Raw genomic sequence first — 12,432 nt, 5'->3', positions numbered from 1 at the left:
TGAAGGGGCTGCCTGTGTCTCTGAAGCATCTCTGGGTGTGTCCTCACCAGCAGGGTGTCGGATCCCCCAACAATGCTCAGGCCCAGCCCCGTTCGCCCTTTGGAAATCTCAATTGTTGTTTCACAGCCTGGGATAATGGGGCAGGTTGCAGGATCAGAAGCAAAGATCGCTGGTGTTGATGATCTGCTTGTACCTAAAAGTATGTTAAAAATGAAATACAAATTAAAAAACGATAGAAGGCATATACAATAAACTCATCACACTGGTTGCCTTTGGGAGATGGGGCGGGGAGATGGACTCAACTGTGGACAAAGAAGTCTTGAACTTCACCTTCACCTTTTAGTTACCTTTTCAACTACCAAACAAGTATGATTAACTCACCAGTGTTAATTTAGGGTGGTAGGCACAAAGTTACCTGTTAAATTATTTTCTGTACTGCCGTATTCTGTATTTTTTAAGTTGCCAGACATACTATGTTTAAAGGAATGAAAGCAGAAAGTTGAGTTGAACTTCTAGTTTCATTTTGATATTCTACATTTCACTGGAGCCAAACAAACTTCTTACAAAATCATGATCTGTAAAGCTCAAAACTTAGTTGTGTGGTGGGATCTAAAACATATTCAGGGAAGACCGCAATACACAAAAAATATCAACAATTTTGGTGATGGCACCTGCCTCTCGGGACTTTTTATGTTTTTGTCTTGGTTTTCCTTTTTTTCTTATCTTAAAGCATCCTTCTTATGTAATCAAATCTGAGCATTATGCAACTGGACTTCATATCTGAGTTTACAAGATGTCAAGTGAGACTCACTTGCAGGTTTTTTCCTTGATGTTTTATAAATTCAGATATAACATATTGGTACATATGTGCTCAGAATTGAATAGAAAATAATAGATTATGAGACAAGGTAAACATAAGTTCACACCTTGTTTTATTAGAGTCTTCATATCATATGTTTTATGATATACCAAAAAACATACAGCAAATAGCGTATTTTGGAAAAGCTGAGACACTTAGTAAAGTAGCTTTAGACATGATGGTCTCTGCTTAGAAAATCAGAGACAGACTATTTTTTTGCTCCTGAAATGGTAAGAGCAGGTGTATGATATTTTCTTTTATGCTACATTTTCATTTAGCATTTCATATTTTTACAGACAATGCTATTTAAGGATCAATATAACATTGGAAATGAAAAAATTTCCATACAATTTTTTTTAACAATTCAGTGAACTACCCAGTCTTTCTAAATAAAAAAATCACTTTCATCAGATATGCAGTAGTTTAAGACTTTGTCCAACTGTATTACAAATGTTTTAAACTGCTGTTTCCTTAAAAACCTGTCAAAAGAACTGAATGTTGCAGTTTGGATGCCAAAAGAGATTTCTTTTTTCCCCCAGAAGAAAAGCCAGTATGTTTAAGTACTTTTTTTTTTTAATGTTCAAAAGCTTAAAACGTATTGTTTTATTTAACACCAGTCTAATTTTTCTCAAAAAGTAACCTGAAGGAGTCATTTGCATCAAGGTACTAGAATGGCATTTTAATGATACATGGAAGTGTTATCCCATGGTCCACATTTTATTTACTTTGATAGGATCTACTATTACACCCAAATGACAGAACTCAGATCAACTACTTTATATTGCGATGTATATTATTGCGATGACTGACATTTTTAAGAGTTTTTTTTTGTAGTGTCAAGCAGTGTTGTTTCCACTGGTGAAGTGGTATCACTGTATTCAATTTCCATTGTATCCATTTAGTATATTGAGCCTCACAGAAGTTAAATTACTTGCTCAGTATAAAACAGGAATGTACAAAATGATGTTTCTAACTCATTAATCAGATACCTGGAATCATAGGTACCCCTAGCAAAAGATCCTTGGAGAGGAAAGAGTACACTCTCTTACTTTAGAGATGCAGAAGTTGAGGCCCAGAGAGGGTGAATGATTTCCTCAGGCCCTAAGGCCGATCAATATACAGCACACAGGTCATCTGCCCAGTGGTCACTACTCCTTCTCTTTACACCATCTTTTCACCAAAGAGTGCCTTCACTATGGCTTTTCAAACACTGAGCTCCAGGCAGGCAGCTACCTCCCAAGTAGAGACCTGCTGCTGAGTCTGAGTGTGCCAGACACGCAGGATGTGCTCTTACTTCGGATGGGCTCCGGTTCCGGGGAGCCAGATGGTGGGACCATTGGAGACTGGGAGCTGTTCTTCTTTTCTCCACTGGCTGTACCTGCTGCTGAATCAAGAGCCTGGGAATCTGGATTCGCAGCATGAATGGTAAGCTTCACTGTTGTTTTTGCTGTTTTCAAAAGGCTAATAAACTGTCAGGGGGTTGGTGTGGAGGGGAAACAAAATTTAAAGGCAAATTAACAGACTTACACAAATAAGTCTCTACTACAGTTGGAAAATAAAACTATCTATGGTTTAGAGAAGAATCAGAGGCAAATTCTTTCTTTCTCAGGACTTGAGGGGTCAAGAAAGGATGGCTGTAGTTTCTTTCTACGATCTCCAATTGCCTGATATTAAGGCAAAAGTTAATTTCTACTATAAGCCTAGTTTTGTCCTTATTCTTCCTCATATAAATATTGGGTTTTCAACTTTTTACACTTCCAATTAGTGTCGTCCAATTCTCTGGATCTCTATAACCTTAGAAGATATATGGGGTATCTTACCTACTTCCTGATTCTACAGAGAATCTAAAGCAGCTTATACATTTTTAATAGAATGGAAAACACTTATGTTAAAAGCAGGATAAGGAAAACTATTCAACAGAAGAATCAAGTTAAATGGAAAGTTAGAATGTAGACATATGAGTTGAAGTATCCAATCTATACAATTATTAAAAATTTATGAAAAAAACTGATTTAAGCTTCTTGCTGACAAGTGTAGAAATGGAAACATTTACACACTAAATCTCATAAGCTCACCTTTTTTTCTAGCACTGATGTATGAAAGGCCTGAAATGACACTCCTAAGTATTATGATCACTTTTGAGGAGGAGGAAACTCAGGTACAAAGAACTGTTAACCCCATTAAAAGTTACACATTTAATAACTGAGTCCTAAAATCTGCTTAGTAAACGATACACAGTACATAGTGGATATTTATGGCAGCAAACATTCATAAAAAAGTATTACTTTGGTCTTAACACTAAGTTAATCTTTGTTTAGAAGTTTCATTTTCCTAAGGGAAAATGGAAATAATATTTATGAAAAATGCCCACTGAACACTGAATTTACCAGGCAACAGAAAATAGCTCAACATCACCTTGATTAGATAAAAGAAAATAAAAATTGAAGAACTTCCAAATAATCCCTTCTCTTCCTCAGAAGAGATATCTGTGTAATATAGTGACATAGCTCTAATTCCCTACCATCGATCTCTCTCTCTCTCTCTCTCTCTCACACACACACACACTCACTCACACGCATACGCACACTGACACTTTAGCCATGGCCAAGGATGATTCACAGTACCATTTGCTTTCTTTGGAAAACTTACCTTTTCAACAGGATAGCCAACAACAACTTCATCGTCAACAGCCAAGATCTGATCTCCAACTTTGAGGCGTCCATCCTATATGGAAACATGGAAGATTTTGAGTGATTATGCAGAGCAGAAATAACTTCCTTCTCCACCACATCTGACAGGGAGAGGGGTAAAGCCTCACCTTGGCTGCTACCCCGTGCTCTGTTAGACTCTTTATGACGACACCATTGAGTGTATCTTCTTCACTAATAGCAATGCCCAAACCCCCTTGATCCTAGAGAAATAAAAACGAGAACACTCAGAAAATCCGAAAGAGATTACATTTATCCAAATGGAAAGATATAAGGCCATAACTTCTGAATGTCATCTTCTACCCAAGGGCTAGAAAAACACGACTGTTCTAATGTCCACTATTAGACAATATTTTTCAGCAAACTTTCAAATTTTGTTTGATGGAATTTGATGGAATAAATTCTCCATCAAATATTCAAATATTTTCACTCCTCCCATGTATCTATCTCTAGTATCTTTAGCATATACCAAGGGTGCCAAAAAAATGAAAATGTATACAAGTGGACACTTTGGTCAATGTTGCTCAAGCAGTAGTTCGCCGTAACCAGAAGTGTCTGGGTGCTGATGGTAACCACTTTGAGCACCTCTTGTAATTGCAGAAGTCAAACACGACTTGTATTCATCTTTTATTATCGGTATATATTGAGTATTACAATTTTAATACAGTTTTCCTTTCTTAAAATGTGTATACATTTTTTGGCACCTTCTGTATATCCAGTTAATATCTCTACCAACTTTAGCAACATAGCCAGAGAACAAAAGTGCATTCAATAATCCCATGAACACACAACATCTGAGAATGTAGCTGTGTGTAACTGCCTGCGGCATTCAAAATCAAAGCGCCTCCTGCTTCCTTTTCTGGACTACAGTTTAGGAATAACAACCAAGATTGGCCCCTCCACCCCTTTTGGCGCCCTTCTTCCTGCAGCAGACAGACTGAAGTTACTGCTGCATGCTCTGTCCTTTCTGGGGCTGAATACACTGAGGTCTTTCTCCAGAGACTTGTGTTTTGATCTGGTGCAGAGTGAAAATGCTCTCAACTCTGAGCCCAAGGACCTACCCTGAAAATCTGCCAAGTCTAGAGAGCTACACCTACTTTGTTTATATTTTCCACATTTTCTTTTATCAAAACCAAATGTTCAGTAATACTGACTTTTACCTTTCTTTAACGTTTACATTCATAATATTAAAATAGGGTTTTGAACATTTTCGTTCTGGTTACAGATAGCAACCTTTTCCATTATAGTTCCCATCTAGGGAAATGTAAAGCAAGAGAAAAAAGGGAATCTAATCTCGTCATGGCTCTTCTGAAACATTTACATGAGAGTCAAGCTTGCCATCGGGCAGTTAGGATCATGATCATGACATTGATGTTAAAGATGATCAGCACTGTGGCTTTTCTGAGGTAGATTGTTAATGCTTGACGACTTTCAGACTTCACTGTGCATCTCTATACCACCACTCTTTCCAGGCAATCAGGTATGTGTGTAAGACAAAACTGTACTTTTAGGGGGAGTAGAGCTTGGTTCTAATTGACTTTCTGTCTAACTTTAACATCTCTAAACCTCAATTTTCTTACCTTAAAAAAAGGAATAATAATACTTGCCCAACAACGAGGTTGCTATAAGAATCAAGTGTAATAAGAAAGAGCTTGAAAGCTTCATGCATTATACAAAGGTGTTATTAGACATACATTTCTTCCACTAATAACTCCACAGGATATAATCAAATCTACTAAACCTCGACCCCTGATCTAGTAGCCAAAGAATCAGGCTTAATGAATAGAAGGTGAGTGTACTACCAAACTCACAAAATACCATTGTCAATGCCAAATGTAAATAATTTAGTTATCCTCTATTTGGGAATTTCCGCACTAATGGTCTTTCCTATTATTACAAAGAAACATTTGTTCAAATAAGTAATACTATACATCAACATTGATTGCATGTACTCAATTCTGAGATTTGATTCTATTATTGTCTATTCACTTAACTGTAGTCAGGAAAGTACTTTACTAGTACAGTGGGCATTGGCTGGTTGTTTACTTAACATCCATTCTCATCTTTCTCCTTTATACAAACTCATAGATTTTTGTTAGAATCTATCTAGTCCCCTCCCACTGCTGCCTCAAACAACACACATTCTCTCTCTCCCTCTCTCTCTCTCTCGCTCGCTCTCTCGCTCTGTCTCTCTCTCTCTGCCTATATTTTGGCTGGTGGTATTCAAATATGTTCACAAACTCTTTGATATTCCTCCAATCAGGAAGGGGATCCTGAGTGTGGCCTAGACTTGGTGACTTGATTGTAATAAACAGAACAAAGCAGAAGTTATGGTGTGTAATTTCACAAGTAGAGCAATAAAAGCATAAGGGCTTCCTCCTTGCTTTCTCTTGGATCATGAGCATTGAGGGAACCCAGCTGCCATGTCATGTGGTTACCCAAACAGCCCCATAGACAGGAAATAAAAAGCCTTTTGCCAACAGCCATTTGAGTAAATCATCTTGGATGTGAATTCTCCTGACCCATTCAGGCCTTCAGATGACTGCCGCCCTGGCTGGCAGTTTGTAGGCAACTGCATAAGGGAGTCTGAACCAGACCGCCCAGCTTAACTGCTCCCAAATTCCTAAACCACAGAAACTGTGAGATAATAATTGTCTCTTGTTTTAAACTGCTAAGTTTTGTGGTAATTTGTTAGGTACCAATGAAAAAGTAGGTACAAAGATAAAGGATGAATGATGTAAGTCAACTGCACAATTCTATTCCATGGCTGTAGTCCCCAGCTCAGAAGTAGGCATGTGATGGGAACTGGTTCAATTAAGAAGAACCTCAGGACTTTGGTTCAGAATTCTGGGTCAGTTACTGATTGGCAGCCATTCTAAAGCCATGAGGATGACCAGCTTTGGGATAAAGCTGATACTGTGAAGGGAGAGGGAAAGAACTGGCTCTTGATGATACTGTTGAGCCACAAGATCAACTATCCTTGAAAACTGTTGACCAGCTACTTGAGCCCATAAATACCCTTCTCTGATTAAGCCTGACGAGTTATTCATTCATTCACTCATTCACTTATTCATTCTTATTTGCAACAGGCAGAATCCTAAAAGGAACAATAATGAACACATCTGTGTTCATAATATGCCCCAATACCACTTATAATACTATAAAAATAAATATATACACATCTGAGTTATTGGTATCAGAAATGCAGGATGACATATAAGTAATGATAATAGGGTGTAAGTGTGCAATTTCTTTTCTATCTGCTCAACTTTCCACCTCATTTCTACCATAGTATATATACTCCTTAATAGAAAAAAGATCTGAGAAACATCTTTCGGAGCTAGTCATTAAAATACCACAATACAGGGAATGTGAAACAAGAAAATAGATTTATAAAGGAACAGTTGTATAATTAAACAGCTAGAAAAACATAAAAAAGAATTAAAAGTGGGACTAAGCTAAACAAACTACTATCATTATCAGAATTATTTTGAATAGGAAGATTCCCTACAATTCAGAAGAAAAACTCTTAATTGTATTTGAAGACTTTCACTATATAAAATTGAATGGCTATGAAACGGCTCTGGCTCTCTAACAATCATGTCAGATTGTGACCTGCTTTGATGCATATGTACATCAAAATGTGCCAAGGGCAAAACGTGCTAAAAATAAATCTGTAATCAAAATATTTTGTCTGTTGAATTGAAGTAGTATTTCAGTTAGCCACTGAGGGTTCAGATTATATATGTTATAAACTTTTTTGTACTTATATTTTCCCACTTAAAAAATGGATTAAAAAACAATAATTGACCAGTTAAGACAGTTTCTACGAAGTCAAAACAGTATGATACATGACCTGTCACTTTAGTTCCCATTTTTAAACAGTACAACAACCATTCTCTCCTTCCTGAGTCTCCTGATTGCTAACATCTTTTCCCTTGTGCATACTCTGCAGGTAGAGCATTCATTCATTCTTCCCCACACACACTTATTATGAACTATGGTGTGCAATACTATATAGGATAATGGGACAAAGTCTAAGAGTTACTTCTCTAACAAGTGTGTGATTTACATGTATAGAAAATATACCCACATAAAAGTTTACTGCAAGATACATGTCCTTGGGCTGTACACGGTTAAATGACAAATATAATAAATGAAGACATTAATAGTAACTATTACGTACACCAGAATATTGAAGAAATATTTCAAAATAAATAGAGATGAGACTAAACTAGGTCTTGAGTTATGTAGGATTTAGATAAGCTTCAAGAAAGCAGGACATCCCCAGTGATATAAGCAAAGGCAAGGGGGGATGAATACTCAAAATAATCTCCATGGGCTCTTGTTTCATGTCAGTTTGAATAAAGTAGATGATTCATAAAAGGAACATACTGTATTTTGCCATGTATAATGCACACTTTTTCACCCAAATTTTTGAGGGAAAACTATGGATGTGCATTATACATGGATAGTACTAATTCTGTATATTAATGTTTTTAATTATTTTACTTATGCTTCTGAGATAAAAGCGTAACTCTAAAAATCAATAATGATATCTGTATGCAAAATAATACCCCGGAATACAATACTCGGTTTTGTTGAACCTATGATGAACTTGCAACAGAAGTAATTTTGGCCAACGATTCAACAAAATGAAATGAAGAGTGACACATTGTTGTCCACAGAGTAAGTGACTCTGACTTGATTAAGACAGGTGCTACCGACCTTATTACCACAGCGTGAACAGCGCGACATTGCTCTTCGTACGCTTTAGGTGGGAGATAGCAAACCTAGCTGGTATTTTTACAAGGATTATTGGAAAATCCCTTGGCAACTTAAAACAAAAGACTTCTTTCCCTGAAAGTTTGGGCGAAAAACACAGGTGCGCATCATACATGGGTGTGCATTATACATGGCAAAATATGGCATTAGGAGTTTTAGAAAGGTAAATCGGGTCCAATCACAAACTGAAATGGAATGGAAATGGGACGTGGAAGTAGAAGAGCAGAGTTTAAATTCTAGCCCTACCATTTGGAGTTATGGAAGCTACTAAAAGTGGGGAAAGTAACAGCAATCTCAGAGGGTTGCTAGTAGTTAAGTGACACAAAACCCACATGTGACTTGACCAATTAAATTATTTTTTCAAATAATCATAATTTTAAAAGATACAAGATAATACAAATGATAAAAGGTTTCAAATGAGATTGAATGTTATAAAGCTGGTTAATTCTCCCTTCTTTGTCCTCTTGCGTTTTGTTCCCAGAGTAACTAATAACAGGATTCAGAGCATACAGACTTATAGAATGATGTGTCACTTAACAAGTCATTTTGAGCAATGGCTTCCTCAAAAAGTTTTCAAGGACACGTTCTGTGGGAACACTCAGGACCTTCTGGTAGAAAATATTAATGAAAGTAATAACTTGCACTATGCTAAGTACTTTATATAAATTATTTCATTTAATCCTTACAAAAATATCTCTAACTTAAAGGTATTATGATTTCCCCCATCTTATAGACAAATAAACTGCAGCCTAGAGAAGTTAAGTGGCTCAGAAAGGCCACCTAAAATCATGGTTGACAACCTCTTCTGTCAGCTGATTTTAAGATTCTTGAATATTCCCCTTAGTGACTTTGGTTTTCATCAATAAATACATTTCAGTTACCTAAGCTTTAGATTTGTTTGAAATCTGCACATAAACAAAGCTTTCCATGGGCAATGAAATCTGAAGTTCTTCAAGTTCTCAGATTCCTCCATAGCAAAGAGAAGTGCATATAATAGATGCCTGCTGAATAAATCAACAGGAGGCTAAAGGCAGGGAACAGCTTTTCTTTCTTTCTTTCTTTTATTTTATTTTATATAGGATGAAGGAAACTTGTGCTGGCTTAAACAACTGCCCCGCCAAAAGAAACACTTATGCAGGAAGCCCCATTTATAGACAAGGAAATAGGATTAAGTGACCAAGTAATTCATTGAAGATAATTGAGGATGTGAGAAGGGCTTCTGACAGATAAAGCCAGCTTCTGTCTGCCCCCATTGCTGAAGGCCAGGCCAAGGAATTTATCTGGTTTGAAAAATGGAAGTCCTTGAAAAATTCTGAGTAGGATTAGGATGATGTAAACATCTATGGGACAACTTCATTAGGGAGCATAAGGCGGGGAGACAAGGCATCAGAAAATGCCACTGCCACAAAGCTGTCAGACATTCTTACTCTTATTCAAATGATCCTTTGCTAATAAGCACAGGTAGCTTATTATTTTCTAATAGTAATAATAATAATAATAATAATAATGAAAACAACAGGCAATACTTACATATGTGTGCAGGTACTGGACTGTATATACATGCGTATTTAATTTTCACAATATGTATTCCTCACTACAACTCTCTGAGGTAAGTACTATTATTATCTCCATTTAGTAGAGGGGAAACTAGGCACAGACTAATAACCCTGCCCAGGGTCACAGCCAACAGCCTGTAAGAGGCAAAGCCAGGCCTTTGACTCAAAGGTCTGTCTTTAAGTCTCTGAGCTCCACCACTGCAGCGTCTCTGAGCACCACTCTGCTCCTTATCCATCTGCCCAAGAAGTTCATTCCCCCAACATTTCTGGGCACGCAATATATCCTAGGGTGTGTGATACCCTAGGTCAATAAATTAGATCAATGCCATTAAAGGATATACGTAAAACAAATTATCTTATTTGGGACTTTTTAAAGATAAACATAAACCTGGAATGAAAAAAAGCATTCATTATAATGAATCCGGCATATATTTACATGTTCCATAATTAATAAATTATAGGGAAATGTTAATAATTGGATGGTTAAATAATGTAAACTCAAACTTCAAGATTTAGGAGGAAAAGGAAACTCAACCCCAAAATTACAGGGGAAAGAGAAAGGTATCATTTCTTGAAGCATAAGGACTTCTTGGTAGAAAAGGCAAAAGACTTGACTTCTATTCTTTTCTCTCTACCTGAAACATGAATTTGCCCACAAGGACTTATCTTAAATGAATATGCAGGATTATCTACTGTTAAAAAAAAGAGTAAACAAATCAATAGTTATAGTATTTTTCCCCCTAAATGCAACAAAATCTGACCATGCGCCAGGCATTATACTAACCACTTTATAAACAACTCATTTAATCTTTACAATTACTTACATCAAAGATCATATTGTCTCCAATTTACAGGTGAGAAAACTGAGGTAAAGGAAGATCACACAATGTGTCAAGTATGCACCTGATGAAACAAGGATTCAACCCAGACTGCCTCTGCAGCCCAGCCCTCTAAGCACCAGGCTGCCCGCCTCACAGCTGGAGAGTGAGCCATGGACCAATCTTCTTTCCATCTGCAGCATTTCATGTACATACCTTGCTATCCCCCCACCCCACCTCTTTCCTTCTTCTTCTCCCTGAGCATTTCATTGCTCTTTTCTACTTCTATTCTTGCTCATTCACTGTCCACCTGCAGTCCAGCATGAACCTGTGGCATCTGAAAACACTTACAGGTTTCTATTCAGCAAACCACCTCTTTAAAAGGGTCATTTGAACCTGAGGTTCAGATCTTTTCAAAAGCAAATACCTCCTTGATGTTTATCCGGGAAATTTCTAGTTATTTGAGCATTCAATTTTACGAAGGAAAAAAACTGTAACTTCTGTCTCTTTATTCTTTTTATTTCCCCCATAGTAGGTCCTTGGTAAATAAATCAAAGGGGAGACTGGAATTTCATACCTCGATACCCATAAAGGCAGGAAAAGCTTGTTCCCTGCTAAAATACCAATCTGCGCAGAGGTTCTCACACTTCAGCGTGCACTGGAATCACTGAGAAGCCTTATTAAAACACAGACTGCAGGCCCTCCCCCACAGTTACTCATTCAGTAGGTCTGGTTGGGCCCAAACATCTGCATTTCTAACAAGATTCCAGGTAATGCTGCCTGTGGTTGCTGGTCTGGAGACCATACTTTTGAGAACCAGTGAATTAGAACACTGATGTGAAGGTACTCACATCATTTCACTTCAGTTCAAAGCAGATTTACCTTGGGAAGCTCCAGATGTTGCACATTTTTAAATGAACTGAGGTCCACAGCTGCAGCGGAAGTAGTAACACTTGGTTCAGCCTGACAGAGGGAAAGAAATGGCAAAATAGGCAACTGAGTGTTACGCAGTTTTGTTTGTTTAAATATAAGGGCCACTTAATCAAAATTATTTCATGTATTGTAATTCATTATTACTATTTTAACATTTTATGACATTTATGCACAGTACATGCTTTTCAAAATACTAACAAGGTGTGGTCAGACAGCAATTATTTTAGAGCACAGAGAGACAAAGGGATTCTTACAAACTGCCTAGATTTACTCTATAATGAAACCTAGAAGCAACCCAGCTACCAAACAGTGAAACTCACTGACACATTGAACACCAGCAGAGGTACCATTCACTATTCTATATTGCGTTAGTCATCAAGTGAATTTAGGAGCCATTAAATGTTTTATCTGAAAATTATTAAAATACCCTGTTTTCTTAAGGGACATATTTGGTACAACTCATGTGAAACTAAAATTTTCCCCTTTATAATCTTGAAAAACCACTTGATTAATTTTACCATTATGAGCAACGACTCAGTTCACCAAAATGAGGCAATGATTAATAGATCTATCTAATGTACAGATAAGCCCAATGTTTATAAACTCATTTAGGAAATAGTGTTTCCGTTTCTATACTTTCTCCCACTGATAATCATCATGGCACCTCTAATTGTAAGCTTTTCACTCTCTATTTCCTCCTTCTATTCATCCTAAACACTTATCCAAAAAACAGAACTCCCACCAAAAAATTCTCAGTTGTTGGTCACTATCTA

At 37.0% G+C, this 12,432-nt stretch overlaps 1 protein-coding gene across 16 annotated transcripts in view; it reads right to left on the bottom strand.

Annotated features, from left to right (window-relative positions):
* Positions 1 to 12,432, bottom strand: part of MPDZ (multiple PDZ domain crumbs cell polarity complex component) — a 156,655-nt gene that overhangs the window by 13,154 nt on the left and 131,069 nt on the right. For all 16 annotated transcript variants that reach the window (XM_074330403.1, XM_074330388.1, XM_074330390.1 and 13 more), the window contains 5 exons: positions 11,609 to 11,689; positions 3,678 to 3,770; positions 3,509 to 3,583; positions 2,154 to 2,328; positions 48 to 193 (listed from right to left, as the gene is read on the bottom strand). In XM_074330403.1, coding sequence (XP_074186504.1) covers positions 48 to 193; positions 2,154 to 2,328; positions 3,509 to 3,583; positions 3,678 to 3,770; positions 11,609 to 11,689 — 570 coding nt within the window. The remainder of the gene's footprint in view (positions 1 to 47; positions 194 to 2,153; positions 2,329 to 3,508; positions 3,584 to 3,677; positions 3,771 to 11,608; positions 11,690 to 12,432) is intronic.

This window comes from Rhinolophus sinicus, linkage group LG04 (genome assembly GCF_036562045.2).
Source record: "Rhinolophus sinicus isolate RSC01 linkage group LG04, ASM3656204v1, whole genome shotgun sequence".
NCBI classification, from domain to species: domain Eukaryota; kingdom Metazoa; phylum Chordata; class Mammalia; order Chiroptera; family Rhinolophidae; genus Rhinolophus; species Rhinolophus sinicus.
Note: the sequence above shows the minus strand (reverse complement) of the source record. Positions and strands in the feature narration are given on the sequence as shown.